The sequence below is a fragment of the Poecile atricapillus genome, chromosome 1 (genome assembly GCF_030490865.1).
Source record: "Poecile atricapillus isolate bPoeAtr1 chromosome 1, bPoeAtr1.hap1, whole genome shotgun sequence".
Lineage (NCBI taxonomy): Eukaryota > Metazoa > Chordata > Aves > Passeriformes > Paridae > Poecile > Poecile atricapillus.
Window position 1 is genome coordinate 18,193,101 of NC_081249.1, and position 25,678 is coordinate 18,218,778.

The window sequence follows — 25,678 nt, forward strand, 5'->3', positions numbered from 1 at the left end:
CTCTTCATTTACTCTCTGGACCACATCTCTTACTTGTTATGCCTCACATACTTGCCAGGCTTGCAACATTTTCTTCTCCCTCTAGGATCCCACCTGGACTTGGTAATGGCCATCCTTTATGAGATGCCCTAGATCCAGTGATTTCAAGGCAATTGCCACAGATTGAAGCAGTTGAAGTCCTATGACAGGGTCTCTTAACTCTTACTTCTAGAAATTTATTGCAAAGCCTAAGGAGATAAACCATCATCTGAAGGGGTTTGGGAGATGCTGCTACTGCTAAGATCATGAGCATTCTGCTTTGGGTATTCAAGTTCACGCTCAGTATGCTTTTCACTGCCAAGTTCTGGGGAAAGTATCTGCATTTAACTAATAGCAATTCATGATTTTAAGCTAAAGGGTATTTTCCCTTTACCAGAATTTTAAATTGCATGTTTCTGGGTTGTGTTTTCAATGCAACGACCTTCTTGATGATGTGCTGCAGTTTTGTGGAATAAATACTTGGAGGAAGTTGGGCTAGGACTACATGCTGTCTGTGTACAGGGCTCCCAATACTTGTGAGGACCCTGGTGAGCAATGCTGCTGGAATACTTGGCATGAACAGAGAGGTCTGTTTTCAGTTTGAGCACCTAAAGCAGACATATGTGAGCAGTGGTGCCACACAGGTGTTGGTTTGTGTTTCCCATCTCTGTGGCAAATGTGGACAGCCAGCTATTTTGGACTGCAGTGTAGCTGAGACAATTTGCACAAGATAATATGCTTTATGAATATTTACAGATCAATAAATGGAAATGGTTGAAAAATATTTAGATTTTTAAAATTTGCTAAACTGTATAGAATTTCCATTCTATCTTTTAATAATTTTCATGAATCCCCTGCCTGATTCAGGCAGCAATACTACCCAGCTGATGGATTCAGTGTTTATCTGACATTTGTTTCTCTGCACCCAGATGAGTGGCTGCTGCCCCAGTTTTTTTAATTGGAACAACCCTCATGTTGATGGAGATAAGAAATAAGTCAGCTTTATGCTGTGTATCAGCAGCCTTTATCAGAGGAGAACACCATGAAAGCTGAAGCAAAATGTTTAACAGATACTTTGCAGGGCTGCAGGACAGATTGGATGCATTTTAAAGATGAAGGTTTACAAATTATTATAAATGACAGGGTTTATCTTGCAGGCATTAAATTAAATCAAAATGTGAGGACTGGGCAGGCAGATTTACTGAGGTGGAATAAATAAGAAAAACGAAATGCCGTTTTGCATCAGCAGTGAAGGATATAGATCCTGATACACATTAGCAGAGACAAGAAGTTTCCTTTTTCATTTAACTGTGAGAAATACTACCAAGCTGCAAAATTTAAAAAAAAAAAAAAAAGAAAAAAAGAAAATAAACCCCAACTGTGAATGACCATGGTGAATTCACCAATTACAAGATGGAAGAAAGCCACAATACCAGGGTTTAGGTTCCTTATATGAATACATATGATGTTCAAATTGCTTATGCTGTGCTGAGGAATAATGAAGACCAGTTTGAGCAGCTGTACCAAAGGTCCCTTTTAATTGGCTCTTCCCTGCTTATGTTCTCTTGATAAAAGAAGATCTTGTGCTCAGTAATTGTTGTGAGCTTTATTATTCTTATGGTATATGAAGCCATGTTTCAGCTTTTAAGCTCTAAGTAGTCAAGTATATGCTATTCAAAAATAGAAAGAAAATACTTTGCTTCTCTTACACTATTGCACACAGTTGTACAGTTGTGTTTAAATGAAGCTGTAAAGTGTGATGTGAGAAAGGAGTTGATTGTTGTGCAGTTTATTTCACTTCTAGTAAGGTTATTTTTACACAGTGAGCTTATGACATTTTGATGCATCACAGATGTATTTTTCATTACAACAAATTGAAAAAAAAAGAGTATTTTTTAAAATGTGTTATGATCATCAACCAAAATTTCAAAGGTACCCACCTAATGTTAGGCTCACACAGTGGTATCAGAGCTGTCAAGCCATTCAAAGATTTTTAGTATGCTGCATATTTTTTCCAATTTAAAGCAGCTGATTGATGTTTCAGATCCACTGACAACAATAACTGCTGTAAGTATAAGTCCCTGAAGAATACGACTGTAGGAAGAGAGGTCCAGCCCTGGGAGAATCTGGGACACGCGATATTCTAGGGATAATAATTTGGCAGGCTTAGTGATTTAGGTTTTAATGAATAGGATTTGGTTTCTAAGTAGGAGGGGGTTGGAAAATACTCAGAGAATGTACTCATATTGGTCTGAACAACCTCGTGAAAGCAGAAAACCTAGACATATGTGCCATGGGATATGGTAACGGGGGGTGGGGGAAACCCAGATGGCACTGTACGCACACAATGGATTTTGCAGCAGGGGCAAAGGGGGCAAAGAGGGGGGGAGGGTCTCCTTTAGTTACTCTGACCCTTCCCCATTTTCTGCCCAGCCTTGCTCCTTGTCCAGTATTCATCACCAGACCATCAGTGACCAAACACCCTCTCTTTGCTGCCGTGGACTGCTTCATTAGCTGAGGCAGATGAATATCAACACTGTGTTTCCTCCAAAACCATATGATAAAGGCAGCAAGCATGAGGATGTTGAGCACTGTGAATTTGATTACAGGCATGCAAGATGATTCATCCCAATGAATATTGAACACCACAGTCGCCATCCGTGTGCCTGTGTGGCGTGACATGAAAACATTGTCAGTTCTGTAGCTGCTGTGTCTTTGCAGGATTGAGGACAACCTGGTTCTGACAGGAGGCCTCGAGCTGTGGGAGCTTGGCTGTGGGTGGAGGGTATTGTAACCTAGACCAGGGAATGCAGTTAGTGCAGGTAGTTACTCAAAAAGGAAAAGGTAAAGAAGCCCTGAAGCCTGCTTCCTTTCACAGCTATTCAGGGTACAGTTAAATTCCAGTGCATACGGACTGTGTGCAGTAGTTGTTATGCCACTGAAGCCTGGGGAGCTTTTGACCTGGTGTTGATTTTACATGAGTGGGTCCCAGCAAAGTCACCCAGAGATACTCTTCAGCTTCAGAAGTCGTGCCAGGCACGCACTAAGGGCTACCAAGGAGCCATTGCTAAGTGGGTCTTTGCAGAGCAGTGGAAAAACTGAAATTCCTTATGGAGTTTGAACTGCCTCCTAATGAAAGGAGCCCTGTTACTGCAAAACCAGAAATTGCTAATTAAAGAAACCAACTCCGTAGAATCTTTTTACTTACGATGCTACAAAGTTTACATGATGTCTCCTTGTTTCAGGGTTTGATGTTTCTACTGCAGCAGACAGGTGACTTCACCAGCATTCCTCCAGGCTAAGAGAGAAGGAGCTGCCTGCTCTGCTGCTCTGAACAAGTGCTTTTTGTTGCCATTGCAGGAGAAATCTCAAACTCTGGCTTCAAGCTAGTAGGATAAAATCTTCTTGATGTCGAAGGTTTGGTTTAGGTGCTGCTGCAGTGCAAAGGAATAATTCTCTTCTTTCTGGAAGTCTTTGCAGCTGGCTATTTTTAATTTTAATTAATAAAAGTAAAAATCTGAATCTGTTACAAGTGTCCCATAAGTAGCTTCAAAAAGGCAGGGAGCAGACATTGGGGAGGCAAAGAAGAGGAGGTATGCAGTACTAGTGAAGAATTTTGTTTTCCATTTTGTATACAATTCATTTATTATGGCATTCCTTGTGATCTTCCAAGCAGGATTGTTCCTCTCTAAGCAGAAGGAGATGATATCATCCTGAGAGTGTGCAGTCATTTTGGAACAGTACTTTCAACACATTTTGAATTTTGTTATGCTCATAAGATGTGTAACTTGTCTTTCCTAAGAGGAAGACTGAACCATACAATACAGAATAATGTCTTCTGTGGAAGATTTACTGATACCTGCTTTCTGGTTTGTCTGTGAGATGCAGAGGAGAAAATTACCAAGCCACAAAGTATGCTTTAGAGAGCCATTGATGCTAAATTTATGTACAAAACCCAAAAGACTCTTAGCATTGGAGTTCATTTGCTGATAAAGAAGACAAACAAATTCTTGGTTTAAATCTCTAGATCCAGCGTTTGGATTCAAGGCCAAGAGTTTTTTCTCTTCCTGACGTATGCTAATGTGGCTGTGCCAAACTCCTCATTGCACAAGCTGCAAAACCAAATGAGAGGTACTAGGTCCAGGACCTTCTGAGCCCCTCATAGACTATAAATTTATGGCATTTCTACTTCTCCAGCCCCCTGAAATTTGTCTCTAATCTAGTCTACAGTAGATGGGGTTTTCATCCTCACAACCTTCACTTTCTCCACGTGCCCAAATGCTGCTGAATTGGATTTGTTTCAGCCAGAAATGATGGTTTCTCATTTAGAAATTCCCCACTGCAGAGGGGGACTCTGGTGCATTTTGAATAAAGGTCTGTCAGTCTCACCCTGACAGCTTTGACGAGGCCATAGTGGTACCAATGGGGGACATGTAGGCTCAAAAGTGGTTTGCTGTTTCCTGCCTCTTTCAGAGACACAGAAACCCTATGGCAATGAGTGTGCAATGAGTGTGTGAGTGGGTGAGGTGAGTTACTGCATGTGAGGTCTTGCTGCTGGGCTTCCTCTGAAAAGACAAGGAGAAGCAGAACTGCTCTTCTTGGCCATGAACCTGGAACAAATAGTTTTTAACACACTTGGTCCAGATTTTTGGATGTGAGCAGAGCCTAGGTGAAATAAAGCCCACAGACTTTTATTTTTTAATGTAAGAAAGTATCAGAGCAAACCTTTGTGTTTGCCCTACCTTGACATAAAGCAATAACTTTTTTCTTTGACAGCATTAGAGATTTTTTAAAAAACAGGTAACATGATTTTCCATGACTTTACCTTCCTTTACTTCTGGAGCAGAGCTTTTTGTCATGGCAGAGAGAGTGACACATGAGAGTGGGTGGGGGTAAGAATAGAGAGTCCTTCCTTATGTGTTTTAACTCAAATCCTAGGTGGAGTTTCAGCTGTTCAACCTTTCTTAACACCTGTGTGAGCATTTCCCTGTTGATCATCCCTCCTAATCTCTTCCTTTAGTCTGTAAGGTTATGTTATTTCACTTCTGAAACTACAGTGTGTTTTTTGGGCTCTTGTTTTTAAAATAAAATGACTGAAAGTACTGAACTAAAACTTACTGGTGACACTGACTTTTTACCACCTAAAATTGGCAGTGATCACCAGACCAGAAATGGAAATTGGCAGGTACCACTGGATGTACAGGAGTTCAAGGCCACACCGGTACCATCATGTGCCAGCATTGAGAGGCAATATTAGTCCTTTGGGGATTCAAGGTAAATAAAGGGCTGGGTGAAAGGGAAATTAAGAGTTCAGAAATGGTAGTAGCATAAACTTAATGCTTTGCCGTAGTCCTAACAATTTAAGATAAACATTCCTCTGTTTTTCTTGTTTTGTTTGTTAAGGCTGTAAGGAGTCTACTTCTTTTATATGAATACTTGACATAAATTTCAATTTTCTTGTTAATGCTTGAAAGACAATTATGGGTGTTGTGAGGGACAGCTTCTTTTTAACTGTGCTCCCAATTGCTTCTGAACTGTTTACGGATGAGATGAAATAGTATGGGGATTTATGCGGATGAATCTACCAGACTCATCAGCCACAAATGCAGAAATGACACTAAAGCAATGACAGCACATCTGACTCACTGGTATCCTACAATATGCTTCCTAGACAATATTCTGTGGTTTGGTTTGCATTTTTCCCTTGCTAGAAGCACTAAGTGCATATGTCAGAGTCTAGAGGAAGATACCAGGTGATTCTGTAAAAATGGTTTGGTGATTCCACATGCCTGTTCTTTTGATGTCTGGCTTGAGACCTCAAGATCCTATTTAGTTTTTGTAAAGCTTTATTTTAAGGGTCTGTGGTGGAATTGAGTTTTGAAGCATCTCAGAAAGGTACCTGAAATCAAGCCTATGATTGATCACATCAGAAAATTCCAGTCTGATTGATGGATAGCACAGAAAGGGATGTATATGCTCAGAGACAGCCTTTGCAGCTAGCTCTATCCAGAATCCTCTTCTCTTTTCTCAGAGCTGAGTGACTGAAGCCTGCTTGACAGCTTGTTTGCTGGAGACGCCTGCCTCCGCATCAGAGACTTTAATAGCAATGCAGGGAAATATTCACCAAAGCTTGCTGCCTCATCCTTCCCCTTTCCATTATATTTTCCTTCTCTTGTACTTTAGGATTCAAATGTTAATGTATTTCAAATGGCTTTCCCCCCCAAATACTTAGGTCACAAATTATGATCTCTCTTCCATATCAATATTCATTTTGACCATATTTTATGCCAGGTTACCTGGGTGACAGGTTTGAGGCTGCCAGAAGACATTTCCAAACTTCACGTTTAGTGCACATGGGATATTTTACACACAAAAGAAATGCTTCAGAAAGTAGTGGTAGATTATGAATACTGCCTCCCTGGGCTGTGAAGGACATGGAAGGAGCAGGCTAGACCCTTGGTTATCAGGGTCTTGGGCCCCTTCAGCTTCCCCAGTGATGAGACATGTCCATATGTGCTGGCACAGATGAGCCAGGACACGGAGATGCACAGCCTTCTGTTACAGCAGCTGGGAGTCTGGCACCTAAAATGGTGCTAGAAACCCTTGTTTAGGCAGCTGAACCCTTTTCAGTCTGCCTTGGGAATCTTTCTGAACTATCATGTAGGTAAATATCCTGTCATGAAGGAGTTGAGGATTAAAGAGTTCCTGTTGATGGAGTAAAAAAACCACCAGAGCCCAGAAATACCAGTTCAAGGGAAGATGTTTTAAATGGCTGCACTTAAAGAAATTAAAAGTCTTTTAGGCAACAGTGAAACCTCTCTGAACAGGTCTTGAGTAAAACCAACCTGACAATGATGGATTAGCCACTGTGAAAATGCTGGTCTTTGCTCTTGTCCCTTAGCTTGGAGGGAAGATATCATTTCAGTCCCAGCCCAAATCCCTGCTATAAGATGCCTCCCTTCAGTGCTGGCCTACAGCCCCCCACTGCTGGATGGCATTGGCTGCTGTGCTGAGATAACCTCTCTGCTCCTTTGACAAATCACAGGATTTTTTGGGTGCCTTTGTCTCCTCTGCCAGCATCCCAATGGGCATCACTATGAGAGCACCTCTGTGGCAGTCCTCATAGCATCTGCCTCTTCTCCCAGGGTCTCCACATACAACATGATCTCACTTCCCTAATTTAAGCTTGAATCCAGCTCTTGAGCAACAAGGGAAAAGTCAGTGTGGGAGATTCACTGCAGTGCTGGAGCCAAGACATCCCCAGAACACCTGCAGGTTTAATGAGCCTTTCAAAATGCTAAAATTTTTTTTTTCTCAGAAAGCAAAGTACCATCTTTTTCTCTAGAAGTTGTTTAACATGAGCTTAGCTGTAGGCACTATTCCAGGTTGGGTGGGTGTTGTTTGCTTTATAGGAATCTTTTTTTTTTTCCTTTTTTTTTTTTTTTTTTGTGTGAAAGTTGCTTTCCCCAGATGCTGGGAGGTGTTTCAACATAAGGGCATGTGAATGTGGAGTATCTAACTGAAACAGCCTTCCTGCTCCTTTGCTGAAACAAGCTCAAGTTTTAGAAATGATGTGGTGAGGATTCAGCTGGGGAAATAATTGCATGAAAGCTGTTGCAGGGCAAAGGACTTCTACAGTTACAGTTCCATTTTCTTATTACTCCTCTTGTTCCATAGCTGGGTAAATGTCTGGGAAGATCTTTGCATTTTCAGGTATCTCCTAAATCGACAGTTTACCTCTGAGTCTGAGATCTGCCAGGCTGGAATACATGCACACATATACACAAACACACAGGTTTTGGCCCTGTTTTCAGCTCTAGGGAGAGAGAGGTTGTGTTTCTTGTTTGCTTCTTTATAGCTTAGGGAGGAGTCAACTGGGGAAGCGGTGGATAGCAGTGGCTGAAATCCAGTGTGGCAAAAGTCTTGCTCTCCTGCTGTGTGCTGAAGGCTGGTGGAGGGTGAGGTGAGTTACAGCTGACAGAAAGGTGGAGCTAAGAGTTTCAACTCCAGTCTTGCAGGTAAGATATTCACCTTTGATTAAAGTAAGTCAGCTTTCAAAATCATGTCAGTCAAGATACAAGTGGGTCTGGAGGATGGTTGGATCAAGGAAACTCAAATGTCCCTATAGATTTTCACAGAGCTGTGGAACTCACCCATGGAACTGAAATGCTTAGGTGCCTTTGTATTTCCACACTGAGCTTGTCTAGACCTCCAGGCATTTGGATATCTTTGGCAGTTTGCCCATTGCTTCATCTCTTTTACCTTTCTACCTTGAGTTTGTCCAGAATTATTGCTTGGGCTGGCACCTATTGAAGCAGCAGTTCCCTTCATGTTGACCCTCCTGAGTGTTACTTCAAGAAGGAAAAAATAAGGGAAGCAAGGGAAGGGAGGCCAGGGCAAGGGGAGAAAGGAAGGAGGGTCTTCAGGCCTGTTGAGCAGTGAGTTGTTGATGTTTCAGCTGGGAGTTACAGCCCCAGTTTGGACCAGCAGCTGCCCTTGCTGGTGCAATGCGTTTGAACTTTGAGCTCTGCATGCCAATGAACACTTCCACACGCTCAGGCTGCTCTGAATCCCAAGTGTTATTTTGGATAGTAAATACTAGAACAAGTCTCCAGGAGAAATAACGCCAAAGCTTATATCAATAATGCCTGATCTGTCCCTTATGTGAGAAGAGTCTTTTTTAAATCACCAGCTTAATTTTTTTCCTGCAGAAGTAGCTTAGAGCTAAGAAATATCACTCCTCAAGAATTCCCATTGAAACCTGTTTGAAGTAAGGCCTTTTCCAAAGTATAAATTTGGTATTTTTCTTCTGCTATGGATTCCACTGTTTTATAGGCCAAAAGTAAAACAGAGAAGACATGAATTAAAATGAAGTTCTGTCTGACCTTTGTCCAAAAGCAATATAGCTGGACAAGAGCAATTCTCTCATCCCACCATCTCATGGGGCATTCTGCCTGTGCAGGTCTGACTCCTTTCTCTCATACAACAAACACTTGGGCTGGGCACTTGCAATAAGTATGGATGTAGTGATTCCTGTTCTGTAGATTTCACTGTCTGATGAAGATAACTTCAGAACACCTGTGAGCTTAATGAGCCTTGCAGAGGTTGGAATGATACAGATGGGGAGTGTGTGTATTTCACTAAATTTGAAGAAGTTAAACTAGATAAGGCATGTAAAAAAAACATTCAGATCATCTGTCTTTGCATGAAACAGGTTTGGTTCCTGCAACAGGAATGTATTTTTTTTCCTATAAGAACTGCTGATTTGGGAGGAAGAGATTTGGAGAAAAAAACAAAGAGGGATATAACTGCTGCTGTCTGTTCTTAGAGTCTTCTCTGCATCATTTAACACCATCCAGAAGAAACAAATCTTGCCTTGGTAAAACAGCCTTTTCTCCAATTTGAACATAATTTTTTCTTTAGTGAGAGAAAAAAAATAGTTTTTGCTGTGGATGAACTTCTGAAAGGCTGCTTGGTTTGTTTGGGCTTTTTTGTTTGTTTGCTTGCTTGCTTGTGGGGTTTTTTGTTTATCATGAATTTTGTTAATCGATGAAAAAGAAAGTGATTTTAAACCTGTGCTTACTGTATTTTTGCAGACAAATTCAGGAGCCACTTATTATCATTATACATACAGTACCACAGAGATACTTGGTACTTTTTGGATTTGAAGAAGGCTCTGCTAATGTTTCCTCCAGGCTGTGAGATGTTTGTTCTTCATGTGCACCAATTCTCCTGCTTTCTCTGTGTTGCTTTCCAGCACAGGAGTTGTGAGCAAAGACTTTTAGTTCTCTTCTATGGAAACACCTAACTCATAACAGAGAATAAATACCTTCTCTGAAGCAGGGACTAGCTATACAATAGTGCTGAAATCAAATATCTTGTATCTGCATCAAGAGTAACTGGAGAAGTTAAATTAAAGCTGATGACTTTCAGAAAGGAGTTACTTGTTCTTCAGGTAGCTCTTAAATAGTAGAGGTTGGAGTGAGGTTTGCTGGATGGATCAGACTACTCCAGATCTCACAGGTTTTTACTTGAAAGAAGCATCTTGTGCCGGCCACTTGGAAAGATACAGAGGTGGTCTTACTGCATTTCAGGTCTGATCCTTTGTGGCAGCCCTGATGGCAGTGTTCTCCAAGGTCATGTCCCCTCCATCACAGGGGCTCTGTGGCCAGGAAGGAGTTATTGATTAACAACCCTGGAAGAGGAGAATGCAAGTACAATGGGGAGATTATCAATCTGGCTAGACTAAAGTGCATTTACATTAAGTTTTCTGGCTTTCATGAGTTAATTTTCAGTATAAGTGAATTTCAACAACTTCTTATTTCTGTAGGACAAAAAGGCAAAATTAGGAAATACTGAACTCGAAAGGAAGTTTTCTGTGGAAGAGCCTTAAGAGTTTTGTGGGAGGAGAAGAAAGGATTTTCTCTATTTGAGTTAATCACTTATTTAGTCTGTTTAATGTTAATCCAGAAGTGCGGTGAGTGAGCATTTATTCTAAGTAGTAACAGCAGTTTAGCTTTGTGTCATGTTTCATAAATCAGCAAAATTTAAGATGAGCAGGAATGGGTAAGGCTAGAGCTTGAACAAAGACTTCCATGTGATTTAATGCAGAGCCTTTTTATTTTAGTCCCTTACTAAAGCGTGGAGAGAAATTTGTCACAGGCTTTAAACTTATGCTCGTAAGGTTAAATATTTTATTGTGTTATTGCTACTGACCCTTGGCTGCAGGTGTGGGTGACAGATGTGAGGAGTTACCTTATTGCAGGTTCTGGCTTAGTCTCATGCAGAGAAGAAAGGTAAATTCCAGTTTTGCTTCTGAGGTATTTGCCTGTTCCCACATCCCTCACTGCTTCTCCTGTGGCTGCCAATCATGCAGCAGGTAGGAAAATGTAAATCCTAGCATGCATAAGCCATTCAGAATGGAAATTTTCAAAAATATGGTGGGTGGCAGACAGTAAAATTGGCAATTGCTTTCATTTCACAGAAGTCCATGGTGATTTAGGCCTCCAAGGGTATTATTCATGCTTCATATTGGGTAATTCTTCAGTACTGGGGAAGCAGGAGGCGAATGTCAAGCACTGAGTTGTCCTCTTACATTTATTTGTGAATTGGGAGTAATGGTACCAAGGTTAGGCTCCTGTGGATGTGTAGTAATGAGCCTAATTTACATGTGATGTCTTCACTTAAGATGTTATATAGTGCTTTCATTTAAGGTGTTATTTAGTGCTTTTTTCCCCCTTGGATTTCTTGCAACCTTCCTTCTGTTAAAACAGTTCCTCCCCATGTGCTCCCTGAGCTGTGGTGCTGAAGCCAACAGAGATTGTGGTTCTGTGGTAGAACATGATGTGCAATTTCTGCCCTGTACTAACTGGCTGGTGTCTGACAGGCCAGCATTTCTTAAAATGTGTTACACAAGTACAGGAAGTAAGTGGTGAGGAGAAAATTATGCCCACTGCTTTATCTTTCATGGGAGGGGAAGAAACCAAACTTCTAAGGAAAAGAAAGTGGGAACTAGCTCAAAGATAGCCATGGGATCCTGGATGTTTAGCTCCCTGAAGTGGAAAACTTATCAAAGCTCCTTTCAGGTTCTCTTGGTTCCTTGGCTTTTTGTTCCATAGTGACCTTGACTATGGGCTAGTGGTTAGAACCTGAGATGCCTTGAGGCACTAGTTCAAGCTAGGAGGTGTTTGGAACATTAGACAATAGGCTGGTTTTCTGTCCAGGAGGTGTGGATATTCCTCCTTTACATCATGTTTTCCATGCTTTGCTTTGATGGATGGCTTTGTGAACATCAGCCTGTCTCAGCTTTTCAAGTCTAGGCTTCAAGAACTGATGTCTGATCTTCCTAGAGCAATAGGAATACTCAAGGAAGCTATCTGATCCTATTGCATTGTCTTTCATCATTTCCAAAACACAGATTTGACCTTAGTAGGATGAGGTAGTGTTTGAGAACTGCCTCTTTTTCTTTTTTTCTTTTTATTGTAAGACCATTTTCCATTAATTCTCTATTACCTTGCCATTCCGAGTTTAAATCTTAAAGCTGTACTTAAAGTACCAAAGGAGGTTTAGCCACACAATCACCATTTGGCATGAGAAATTGAATGGCTAAGCCCCTGCATATATGCAGTAGGTTGTACACTGCTGAGCAGATTGTATAATTGTTTATCATACGTTAAGCAACCAATTGCTGATTTATGTACATTTGTAGGTTCATCCTTTACCAATTTCCTGTGACTGATAGCTTCCAGGAGATTAAAAGAATAGCCGGTTCCTGTTTCTTTCTCTTCTCTTTATTTTTGTCCTTTAGCAGGAATATTTTTGTGTGTGTGTGTGTGTTTAATAGCATTCGTTCCCTAGAGAATAATCTCAGTCTTTGTTTTAGCTGGCCTCCTTCTGAGAATGTGTTAAATCTGTAGCCAAGATCACAGGCAGCTCTGGGCAAATCATTGGGCTGTTATTAACCTGCCTCCATGGCAACTGCTGCTCGCCAGCCTGAGGACAAAAAATGTTTTTATTCTGCTGAGTTGCACAAAAGGTTCTAGTGATGCCTTGCACAAAATGGCCATTGAAAGGGAAGATGCAGTGATGTGTGTTTGTGCTGTACAGTTTCATATTTAAATCGTTCTACACTGTTTCATTGGAAGTGGATATAGAGCTGAACAGTTCAGTGTTTTGGACATATGGAAAGTAAAAACTAGCAGAAAATTGGAGCTGAACTCATTTTAATACTACTTAATTTTGTCGGCTTGAGTTCACAGGCCTTCAGCCTGCAGTTGTCATCAGAGTGTTAGCAAGTTATTTTGTGAACATGAACTAGGTAAACATTTTCCTGGGGTTTCAGTTGTACTGCGTGAAGATAGTTGCTGACTTCGAGTTACAAAAAAGAGAACATAAAGGTTTCCTGGAAAGCTTTCTGATTGTTTTCAGAAATCCTCTGCTTTGCTTCAGTGCTTCTGTGGGAAGTTTGGTAAGCATATCTTAGTTCTTGATGAGCTTCAGATTGTAGCTGGTTTTGAAAGCTGGTCTTAGCAGTACTGTTTTAGGCTTGTGTAAAAATTATAAAATTGGCCATATTGCTCAGGCTAGGCATGGCTTTAATCTGCTGATAAAGAGTGTTCACAGTGGGATCTGGGAGGGAGGTCTGGCAGCCCCAGCACTGCGATGAGGTTGTATCCTGCAGTTAGTTACCCTCTGGCAGGAGGCTGTGAAGTTCTGCTGTCGATTTGGGTGCAGAATGACTATGGATGGATGGATGCTGTCTCTTGAAAACCTGTTGGTTTGGGATGCTTCATGTGCTTGCAAGCTGTCTGTGTGCTGTTTCCAGGTGTATCAGAGCCTCTCATTCCTGCTTTAGTCTTAGGGTCAAGGTGAGTAGTTCCTGCAGTTCCACATTTGGGCAGTTCTCTCTGTTCAAAATAATGTGGTTGCTTTAGACACCTCTGGGGGTGTCCCTTGGCTTTGCTCTGCACTGAGAAGATGAAGGCCACCCAAATTCTGTGATGCCTTTTTACTTGGACTGCAGAGGAAGACAAAGAGTAAGGCCACAAAGACAATCTGTGCATCTGCCAGCTGCTGAGAGGTGAGAGAGGGTCTGCCACCGTTGCCTTGTGTTCAAGGGTCTGTGGATTAGTGGTAGAAACTGTCATGTGTTTGGGTAAGCGATCCAACAAACTCCTCAGGGCAAATGTTATGCCAGTGGCCTGGAAAGCTGGCTTGGAGGTATGGGGTATTAAACATCAGTCCTGGGTCTAAACCAGTTTTTAGTTTTGTTAGGCTGCTCCCGTTTTTTTAAACCAACAGCTTTTCTTTTGGATCTTGTCAGTCTCTTGGTTTTGTTTCCAGCTGTTTTTATTTCCTGTCTTTGATAGGATCCTTCTGCAAAGAAGTCTGTGGGATCAGCACAATTTAGGTCATCAGCCTCTCCACACTAAGCAATGATCAGGTGTTGGGTCTCCTGCTTTTGGAGCGTGGCTTAAAAGGTGGTTTTGTGTTGGGCTGTGACCACACATGTGTTGTCTGCTGGGTCAGAGCATGGTTACTTTTGGATAATCTTTCATGGCTAATCCTGCACCAGGTGCATGCATTTCTTGGATTAACTCTGGGAGGTTTGGACCTGACCTGGGAGCAGATGCTGCGGAGGCGAGCCAGCCTCACGTGTATGGCTGCTCTTGCGTGTGAGCTGTTCTCAGGCAAATTCCCCAAAGCAGAGGATTGCTCTGCAAGGTTTGTTGTCTGAACTCAGCTCTGAACCTCTGTGATAAAATAAAACCCAGAGATGATTTCCTCTGATAGTGTGCATTTGGATTTTGTTTGGCCTGTCACTGCTGAGCTGCAATGTTTTTCATTTGGCAGTATTTTTGTCATGAAGATAGTTCCTACTGAGTGGACTCCAGCTGTGGACTAGACTATAAAACCTTCCTAGGCTTGTTTCTGTACAATTAAATCTTTTCTGCAGTTAGTGAAGTGGTGTTTCGTAAGTAATTTTGATGGTGATAGCTGCTTAAGCTTGACTAGGGCATTTGCTGGTGACTCTCTAAAAGAAGAGTTTCTCTCTTATGAAATGGGAAATCTTTCAATTATCGGATGCAGATTATTCCCCAATGTCTCACAGAAGTGCCTGCTCTGCAACTCATTCATTAGGGGGAATGGGAGGGGGATAAAAATAAACTTGCTTCATGTGGCTGGAGACTTGCTGATCTTTGTGAGGAAATTTTTGGGTGGGAAGATGTGATGTCCTCATTTGCCAGCTGTCTCCTTGCCTTCAGATGCTTTGTCCATGTAGCGCCTTGCCGTAGCAGCAGTGGCTGTCCTGCGACGCTGGCCGCTCCATTAAGCGTTGTCTTAATGGCTTGTGTTTTGCGCAGTTGTATGAAATGCACATTAATGGAGACAGCTTAATGCCATCACCCTGAAGTAATGAATTGGTATGGATTGCCATTACCATTATAGCGCAGTTAAAAGCTGTGTTTGTTTCCGATTTACATTTCCCAGCTCTGTAAGCAGATGGGTTTTCAGGCCACGCAGTTGGAAGGAACCTGGCAATTCAGCTGCAACCTCCTTATTACAGTGTTCATACAAATAGCAGCTCTGGGGGGGTGTTTTGTTAACTCAGACAAGTTAAACAACGCATTTCAGTTGATCATGCTACTGCAAACTGTATTCAGAGATCACTGTAAATCCAGGGTATCCTATAAAAAGCTGGAAATGTATTGCCTGCGTGCAATGCAGTTTCATACAGCTGCCCTCGACAAAAATTGTTACTCTTTGGACCCCATTCAATTTTTCCTCTATAACCTCATGTGGATTTATATAAAAAGATAACTTGGGAGGCCTGGGAGATGGTGGGATAGTCAAGTTTTGTGGACCTAAATGTATTCATCTTCCAGTGAAAGTGCAAATTATCTCCTACTTTTCCAAAAGGCTTCATTGTCTTGAGTATTTGCCTCTCTGGCTCCCAGAGTGTTGCCATCATAGCTGGTGCTCCTGCCATTAGTAAAGCTGAAAGATGGTGAGCTCTGGATGAGTAGCTGAATTGCAATGGATCACTTTAGACAGTGATTTTTTTGCTTTTTCCATTTCATAGGCTGTCTCATCGATCTCTTGATCCTGTAAAGACAGGAGCACTCAGCCCACTTTCTGGGCTTTGAGTCCATACCAACAGATCTGTAGGTCACTGCTTTAGAGGGTGATGCTGTCTTGTACCACCTATAGATTTTTTGCTTAGCATGTCAATGCCTGGGCCTTTTATTCCCTGTGGCTTTTACCAAGTGGAGGACAAATACTCTTCTCCTCATAATTTGCTTTTTGCTCATGACGTTTCTTTTGCTTTCTCTCTTCTGCTTAGGTTGCTTTGAATGTTGCATTAAGTGCCTAGGAGGAGTGCCATATGCTTCGCTCGTGGCAACCATTCTCTGCTTCTCGGGGGTAGCGTTGTTTTGTGGCTGTGGCCACGTGGCGCTCACGGGAACCGTGTCTATCCTCGAGCAGCACTTCTCCACGACTGCCAGTGACCATGCTTTGCTGAGTGAAGTGTAAGTATGCCTCCCATTCCCATTAGTCATCGTAACACCCTCATGCTAAATGAGTAGAGATGGATTCATACCTCAGTCTCCATCCCTGAGTATTAGGTTGCTAGTTTTCGTAACAGCACTCTATAATTTACTGGTATTCACATACAAAGAACCAGTGTCTATCCTAGTACACCTGTTTATATTGGGACCAGTACTATTTAATATCGTCATCAGTACCACAGACAGTGGAATTGAGTGCACCCTCAGCCGCTTTGCAGATGACACCCAAGCTGAGTGGTGCAGTTTGCTCACCTGAAAGGAAGGATGCCACCCAGAGGGACCCTGAAAGCCTTGAGGGGTGGGACTGTGTGAACCTCATGATGTTCACCGTGGGCAAGTGCAGGGTGCTGCACATGGTCAGGCCAGTGCCCAGTATCAATATATGCTGACAGATGAAGGGGTTGAGAGCAGCCCTGCCAAGAAGAACTTGGGGGCACTGTTGGATGAAAAACTGAATGTGAGTTGGAAATGTGCACTTGCAGCCTAGGAAGCCAATTATATCCTGGGCTGCATCCAAAGCGGTGTGACCAGCAGGGTGAGGGAGGTGTTTCTGCCCCTCTAGTCAGGTGAGATCCCACCTGGAGTGCTGCATCTGGGTCTGGGTGTGCTCAGCATGGACCACGTTGAGCTCACGGACCTGTTGGAGTGACTCTGAAGAAAGCCACTGAGATGATCAGAGGGCTGGAGCACCTCTGCTGTGATGGCTGAGAGAGTTGGGGCTGTTTAGCCCAGAGAAGAAAAGGCTCTGGGGAGACTTTACAGCAGCCTGCCATCAACTAGAGGGACCTACAAGAGAGCTGAAAAGTGACTTGTACCAGGGCTTGTTGTAACAGAACAAGGGGTAATGATTTTATTTTAAGAGTAGATTTAGTTTTTGTTGGTGACATAGAGTTGGAAGGGATGTCAGGAGTAATATGGGAGTATGGTTCTGTCCATCCCTCTTCAGAAGAAGCTGGACTGGTATATGAATAAAAAGCGAGAAAAAAATGGAAAGATCTGCAAATGTAGCCTTTGGACATAACCACTGGTGAAATATTTGGGTCTTTTATGTTCCCAAGGCTTCTCTCTGAGGCCAGAGGAAGGCCTGAAGTGCTGCTTCGGATGCCCAGGCAGCCAGCCTGGCCGTGTGTGGCTGTGATGGGGGGTCTCTGTGACAAGCAGAGTGGGCATGGCACATACAGCAGTGCATGGGCAGCAAGCCAGACAGGTGATATTTGAATAAACTGAATATTCACTCTGGTATTAGGGTCCTGTGCAGCACACTTAATTCTTATTTTAATTTCTGTTGTCACTGACTCCATGTATATGCTTGCAGGCATAGACCTGCCAGTTTGCTGCATGCCCTCTGAGCACTGCTCCCGGTCCCACAGCACCATTTCAGGACTCCCCCTGTCCACAGGACCCTCTGTAGCCTGACCTGCTCTGGGACTGCTCCCCACTGAGGTCTCCACTTCCAGCACTGCCCACTCTCAGTCCCTGGCTGTGGCCAGCAGTGTGTCCCCAGCTCCATGGCATGAGCCACCAGGGAGTTAGACATAACATTTAGTGAGAAAATGCAAGCAGCTGTTCTTCAGCATCTGGGTAACAAAATACCCTGTGCTTGCATCAGTCTCCATTTAAGCAAAATAGAAGAAATTGCAAAAGCAGCAGTCATAGGCAGCAAGTTTTATGTTTTGGAGAGTTGTTGACAATGTTTCTTGTCATGTCAGCACCAGCAGTTGGGAAAATGCATAATTCCTACCAAAGCAGCTCAGGGCTCAGCTGAGTGGAGCCAAGGGGGTGGCAAGGGAGAAGAGGTGTTACGAAGGGACAAATTTAAGGCTATAGCAACATTTAATAAAAAGAAAAAAATTAGTAAGACACCCTTTGGAATAGACTTTTTTAACCAGTTTCCCTATTACTAATTTCTGGTAGCAAGCATTGAGTCTCTCCTGGACTATTAATGATGGTGAAATTATTTCTTCTATACTCTCTCAAGTCCTGAGTTAATTTTTTCATTCTTTACAGCACATGTGCAACAGATTTATCCAGTTATTTTTAATCAGTTTGGAAAACAAAGATAACACTTTCCACATAAAATTTGGAAAGAGCAATATCCTATTTTGATACAAGGGTAACATTTACTATATAAATCGTAGTCATTAATATTCTTTAAGCTAAAACATTCAGATGCTCTTTGGAGATTTATGCCCACAGCTACTTAGTGGAGAGTGGCAAGAATCAGAAAAAAATATATTGAGCAAAGCATATTTATCCTCAGAAAACTGGTGGTGTGGTCATATAAAATTAACCTCTTGGTTCTGTGAATAGTTTCATCCAAAATAACCATCCCAACAATTAAATTTTAAGAAGTTCCGGGAAAATCATGCTAATAACAAAATATGACTTTTGAAGACCAGGAGTGTTGTATGGAAGATCTGGCATTCTGTTCCTCCAAAACAATTAGCTTTTATCAATCAATCTGATTGATAATATTTAGAAATTATTCTTTTCATCTACCTATTCTAGCTAAAGGAAAAATACTGTTAGTGTGTCATTACAGATGGTAGATTTTTAAGAAACCAAGAACTTTCTCAAAGAACATCTGAGGGAAGTGCTTATACCATGTGCCCTGAGATGATCTTACTGTGAGTGATTCCAGAGGAAATGGAAGCATTTCCTAAATAACTCTTCCATTAAAAAGAATTTTTAAAAAAAAGAAAAATTAACATTTTGAGGTGCTCAACACTGCTGTGACCTAAAGCACTGAAACTACCAGCTCAGTTGGAACCCTTCCAGGCTGTAGAGCAGCCTCAGGAGAAGTCACTGCATGTTTGCTGAGTCGTGTGTCAGACAAATATTGCTGAATTCAGAAATTTTTGCAAACTTAAGTTAATCGGATTTCACAGGTGGAAATGGTGAATTTCAGGGACTGCTTCCTTTCCCTAAGCCAAAGGAATGACCACAGAGCCTGATAGTTCAGTCAGGGGTTTGGCTTCAGGCTTTGCCACTTCAAAGCCCTGCATTGTCCCTGTCAGCCATTCCCAAGTTAGGTGTTAGGAGCAGTAAGAGGAAAAAGAAAACACCCCAGTGGAGGGGTGAAACTGCAGCTTTAACATAAAGACTAACACCTGTCAGTGTAAGGACTGCAGCACCAACAGTGGATGCTCAGGTGACTGCAGGACTAATGCACATCAGGATTGCTTACCTGGGAAGGAGCAGAGTTGTAAGAGTGTTTTCCTGCAGTCTGCTTGCTTAAAATGCAAAGGAGCCTTGAACTTCTAGGAGTTGTCTCTCATTTATTATAATTTAAGAGGATTGACTTTGTTTTTATTGGACTGAAATTAATTATATAATTTCTTTATTTTCTGTTTTAGAATACAGCTAATGCAGTATGTAATTTATGGCATTGCATCATTTTTCTTCTTATATGGAATAATCCTTTTGGCGGAAGGTTTTTATACAACAAGTGCTGTGAAGGAGCTGCATGGAGAGTTCAAAACAACAGCCTGTGGCCGCTGCATCAGTGGAATGGTGAGTGGGATCAGAAATGGGAACAGCAGTCTTTACTGGCTAAAACCTATTGGGCTTGGTTTGACTTCTGGGTTTTGAATAACAGAATATTGCTGCCTTCTTTGTTTAAGTTCTTGTGGGTGATCGGGGTCAATCCATGTCTTGGTTCTTCTTTGAACTTCAAGGGTGCTTGGTTAAATCAAAATCCTGCAGAAGGGCTAGGTGGGGGCTGCCATGGCCTCTGTGTCATAAAGCTGAACCCACTGGTCTAAACTAAACTGAGGAGACTGCTAACTTTAAAACACTTAATGTGAGCCAAAATGGTATTTGTCTCTTTTAAACATGGAACACTTGAGTGATGCTTAAAGGCAGACTGTAAAATGGCTGTGGTTTGCAGAGCTATTTAAGTATCAAACTGTAATGGCTCTGACTTTCATAGTCAATTGTGCTTGAGTGTCTGGATCCTTCAACAAACAGTAATGAATGAATGAAGCTTCACAACATCTTTGCACTTGAATCAAGTATTGATTTGCAGATGGCAAAAGGCAGACAGATAGAATAGCGAGGCTTCTTCGCAAAGCCGAAACACTTAGAGCCCTAAAGTTACCAGCCATATTCTCTTCAGTATACTTATGTATTAGAACAAAATTGTAAGCAAAGTTTAACTAAAAATAAAACTTGAGATTCTCACCCACATTGTTCCCAAGGGCACACTCTGCAAGAACAGCCATAACTATGTTTCTGAGAGAAGATTTCAAAGCTATTACTGAAAATCTGAATTCAAAGCTCGTAGTTATGGAGGAAGCTAAGCAGTATGACAGATCGCCCACGGGAAAGTGTGGGTGAAAAGAGAAGAGGCTTTTGATGTGATTGTTGCATTTTAATATGCAGTCTATATCCTGAACTTAAAAAATATGTACTTTCAGCTGGTTAAATACAAAAGAGATGCATGTTTATTTTCACGAGGGTTAGCAATTTTCCACTGTGCTGTTGGGTACTTACTGAATTTTTCAAGAGCTAATAAAAATAAGGCATCTGATAATTTTCCAGTTAAGCAGCTATTTGCTCAGATTTTTTCTAGGAAGTATGGTCTTCACTAAGGAGCAAAATTAGATCTAAAGCAGTGTTTTCTAAAGATCCAAAATAAAGTAGAAACATACACATCCATGCATTTCATCAGTGCAGACAATTGCTTGTGCAGTTGAGTAGTTGCAGGCACATGACTGTCAGCTTATACAAATACCAGTGTGACACATGGAAATACGGCAGAAAAACATGTTTTTATGTTTGTCCATATTTGTCCACACAATGAAGGAGAGAATTTACCAGCTGAGGAATGGCTTGGAGCTCTGGTAAGCTGCATTAATGTTTGGTTGTTACAGGAAAAGTGCCTGTATGCTGCTGTGTAAAACCTTAGGGCTAGAACAAGGTTTGTGAGAAGATAAAATATTTAACAGACTAGTGACTGCAGCTGGGTACAGGCAACAGGCTTTTGGACATACCGTGACATTTTGCCACTTTGATCAAGAGCTCCTCTACTTCTTTCATTACATTACTGAGCAAAGTCCTGAAAGGCAGTCCCATCTTGCATTAGGTTGTTAAAGAAGACAGATTTCCATCTTCTCTAAATTATTTGTGTTGGCTCTGGTAATGCAGAATAGCCATTTCCCACAGTTACTACATTAAATGTGAGAGTGAGTATATTTTTTTCCTGTCTATTTTAGGACTTAAAGGCTTTGTGCACTTCCTGTCATGCACACTTCCACGTATGCAAACTCATTATTTATTTGTAGTGATCTACAGAAATTCTTTAACTTGGTCCATTTGGTCCTTCCCAAAACCCAAAGAGATAATTTTCAATTCTCACACAAAACAAAAAGGTCTGGTATATGGCACTATCTAATATGAAATAGGGTATTCCAGTTGAGTTGTCTATAAATTAAAATTCAGCTGGGGTTTTATGTGCCATAGTTTTGCCAGAACTTCCACCTCCCCACACAGCACCTGCCTTGACTGAAACCTAGCTGTTGTTCAGCTTTTGCTCTAACACTTGCAGGATTACTCTGGAGAAAACCTGTGGGGATGCAAACTTCCACCACTGCCCATTAGTTCAGTCCCTTGGTTCTGGGTCAGGCTGACAATCCTTCCCCCTGAGAGCCTTTCCCATCCTTGCTGTTGTCCTTTGGCACACAAATTTTAAATAAGATAGTAGAGCACCAGTGCTTTACTGAAAGTAAAGCCTTTCCAGTCCACCTACAGCTAAGAGCTAACAGTGAAAAGGGAGCCCAGGAGATGTAACAGCATTCCCCCGCCTTCCAAGTGGGATCCAAATCCTGTTCTCACCAGGAGGAGGGAGCTAGGAACTGATGCCAGAGCTACTGTTTCACCATAACACTTAGAAGAGGGGGGAAAAGAGGGAAGAGGCTTAGTGAGAGGAGAAAGCTGGATATTTTCAAAGCAATCAATGCCACATCTTTTAATTTAACCAAAGACAATGCACGTAATGTAGGGTTTTTTTTAAAGAGCAAACCCAAACCAGCAAATTTTAGTTAATAAATCCATGATTCTCTAAGGTGAAGTAATTAATTTTCTGCTTGGTAATGTGTATTAGACCAATTGAATCCTTCTGATCTGCTGTTAATGGTCATGGTATGTTTGCAAAAATAGGCATTTTCAAATGTTACATTCCAAATTGATTTCAATACATCAGGGAGTGTGGGGGAGCTCTGTGAGCATTGATTCACTGTGTGGTTTTGATTTGCAAGTTGTATAGAAATGCTAGTATGTTACAGTTAATTTAAAAAAAACCCCTTAAATTGATTTTTGCTGGAATTTATTGGTTTTAGCCTATAACCAGCATCCCTGCTTAGCTGAGAATCTTGAGAAATCAATGGGCTGCTCTTTCATGAGGGCAATCTGTTTACTCAAGCAGGCTGATGAAAAAGGAAATGTCTGAATTACTTTCTCTGTAGCACTTAAACTACCAAAGTATTTGTAAGCAATGAGAATACTGATTTTGTGTGATTGAAAATCAAATGTTTTCTTACTTGAATTCTGAAAGTATGCTTAAGATTATTTTGAAGCATTTTTAAGGAAAATGTAAGTAGTCTTTTCAAAGAATAAACACAAAGTGTTTGTTTTCTCTGCCCAGTTTGTTTTCCTCACCTATGTCCTTGGAGTGGCCTGGCTCGGGGTCTTCGGCTTCTCTGCTGTGCCTGTCTTTATGTTCTATAACATATGGTCAACTTGTGAAGTCATCAAATCTTTTCAGACAAATGTGACAGTTCCAGGGGACCAGATCTGCGTGGACATCAGGCAATACGGTACTCGTTTTAATCCTGATTAAATGCTTTATCCATCCTCTTTGGTCTGTCTTCAGTAGTTTTGTCTCAGCCTTATCAGATGAATCAAATGCAAAATCATCTTCTATATCTGAATGTGCTATTACTTTTCTAATTAATTCACATTACACTGATCTCTTTCCAGATGCAATCAATTTAACTGAACTGACAAGTCACTGATCTGAAATGATTTTGTAGCGGTTTCCAATACTGTAATATTAGGTTTGAAAATAGATCAGCCTCAAAATAAACTGCTTGGAAACAGTGTGGAGAAATAGATAACCAGATTGTGGGTTTTGAACCCATATGCATATAATCTGTTCTTTCAGAAAGCTGTTTTACATTTAAAGACTGAGTGAATGTCTGAATGTTGCTCTGACAATTACTTTCAGTTAAAAAACCAAAAATCTGCAATTATAAGTCTTCTATAACTAATAATGAATTAATACTGCTTTCTGATGGCATGCAGAAATCTGAGGGATAACTTTCATTCATTCCTTGAGGTGAATTTTTCCTGAAGTTAATGTTTTCAGCTTCCCCTGTGCAGAAGACCTTTTGTCACCATTACTTTTGGCTTCATTCTAGCTAGCATTTTCTAGGAATGTTTCTTTCTTTCAACTAAGTCATTCAAAGCTGAGAAAATGGATTCAAAGCTGAAAAAGTAAGAAAGCTTGGCTTTGCTCTCCTGTCCAGGTAAGTGCAGTAGAAGAGAAGATACACTGATTTTTAAAGCAACTCTTCAAATCAGTTAAACATATGCATTCTATTTTAGCAGCTCACAGCAAGAGGCTGGGAAGACATTTTCTTCAGCAGCAAAGCCTAGGAGTGAAGGGAGATGTGCTCCTCCACCTTCCTGCTTCTCCTGGTTGTTCTGCAGCTGTTAGTCCTGTATAGGGCTGTATTGTTCCCCTGATCAGTAAAACCATTTGGGTTTCAGTGTGTGATGGGAGAGAGCAGCTCCCTAACAGACAACATGTGTCACTGAACTTTCCTCACATGTTTTGGGTGGAAGCAGTAGCTAGAAGGCTGGAATTGTACGTAGCAGTTGCAGAGAAGCAGCTTTTATAGGAAGAAAATCCTATGAAATCTTTTCGAAAGCCATGCCATTCTGAGATAATTTCAATGACAATGCTTATAGAGTTGCTAATTCCAACCAGCTGGGTTGAAATGCAAAGTTGTATGGAGAAACAAACAAATAGGTTTTGCTTAAGCTTCACATCTATTACAGGCCTAAAAGTTTGTTATTGTAAATCTGCTAGATTCTGTTGACTTTTCAGACTTTCAATCATGTAAGAAAAGTAACTGGGAGTATTTGAGGTATGACAGACTGAACTTTCTTGTAGCAGTGTTCACTTGATGCTTTTTACCTACTGGAACTAAACCAGAAAAAAAAAAAAATCTGTAATTCTTCCCTCTAGTTCTATATTCACACCCTTCCACAGTAGTTTCTTGTTCAAGCAGAACCTCATCTAGTAAGTGCTACCCTGAAAGGTGCCAAGTACCTCTGAGATGCAGATTCTCTCTTCTGTGCTGAGTGGGGGAGTAGGCAGAGTGTGCAACTGGACCCAAAGTGCAAAAACCCAACCAACTGTTTGGCTGCCAGATGGGAAAAGCTCATCTGAGAACATGCCTTAGCAGCAGCCCTCAGTGTGAGGAGAAAGCATAACCTGAGGGAGTTGTTTGAATTCCTGCTGCCAGCTCCAAGCTCTACTGGTCAACACACGATGCCCAGAATGGGAACACAACTGGCAAGTGGGTGAAAAAGATGAGAGGAATGGAAAGTGTGTGTTGATTGCTAAAATTAGTGGTTTCTTTTCTGTGGTATTTCAGGTATTATCCCTTGGAATGCTGTACCTGGCAAAGCCTGTGGGCCAATTTTAGAGAACATCTGCAACACAAATGAGGTACAGAGATGTAACCTGTGTGCAGCTTTTGCCTACAAGTCACTTGGGCACCTTGTAATAAATACTCCATGAAAGTTTTTGGAGAGAACTCTTGCTGGTAGTATAAAGAGATTGCTTTAAGTGTAACACTGAAGTAATTGTTACATCATCATCCAAAAAAATTATTTTCACAACATTTTTATTTTCTAAAGCTTTGCTACCATGTTAAAAAGATGGTTTTATTATCCTTATTCTCTAGAACACTTGAAATACAATTTATACTATTCCTAATGAATTACTTCAATGTTTTTAACATGTTTTTTTCTCTAGTTCTACATGTCTTACCACCTGTTCATTGTGGCTTGTGCTGGAGCTGGTGCCACTGTCATAGCATTGGTGGGTAGTATTTTTTGTTGTTTTATAATTAAAAATGTTCATTTTAGGCTTAAGATGCTTTAAGATTAAATTTTGTATCTATTAAAAGTAGTGATACTAGACATGAACGAGGGTGAGCTGTAATCACTATTATTTGCTGCCATGATTTGGTCATCGCAAGTCAGCAGTTCCCCAACTTCTGCTTTAGGAAGTCATCTTAACCCACCTCCCCCATACTTAGGAAGAAATTATTTGCATGTCCTTTCAAAATCCTACTTCTATCCACTATTTCTGCTTTTATTTCCACTATTTATTTTTGGTTTTGTAGTTTATTTGATCAGCTGCTTGTAACCTCTTGGTTTCCTTTGCCTGCAGCCAGGCAGATTGACTGGTCCAACCCTGCAGTGCCCGTTCCAGGTAGCAGCGGGGAAAAGGGACGTTAACCAGATGCCTTGTTCCTATGTCTAACGCGTCCTTTAGTGGCCAGCTTCTAACCTCG

General features: G+C 41.3%; 1 protein-coding gene across 7 annotated transcripts in view; it reads left to right on the top strand.

The window, feature by feature from the left end:
* Positions 1–25,678, top strand: part of GPM6B (glycoprotein M6B) — a 106,152-nt gene that overhangs the window by 76,078 nt on the left and 4,396 nt on the right. For 4 of the 7 annotated variants that reach the window (XM_058857758.1, XM_058857749.1, XM_058857768.1 and 1 more), the window contains exons 2-6: positions 15,863–16,049; positions 19,445–19,601; positions 22,732–22,903; positions 24,752–24,825; positions 25,135–25,200. In XM_058857758.1, the coding sequence (XP_058713741.1) occupies positions 15,863–16,049; positions 19,445–19,601; positions 22,732–22,903; positions 24,752–24,825; positions 25,135–25,200 (656 nt within the window). Of the gene's footprint in view, positions 1–5,172; positions 5,293–15,862; positions 16,050–19,444; positions 19,602–22,731; positions 22,904–24,751; positions 24,826–25,134; positions 25,201–25,678 lie in introns of all 7 variants that reach the window. The other 3 variants (XM_058857717.1, XM_058857728.1, XM_058857776.1) reach the window with 2 other exon arrangements.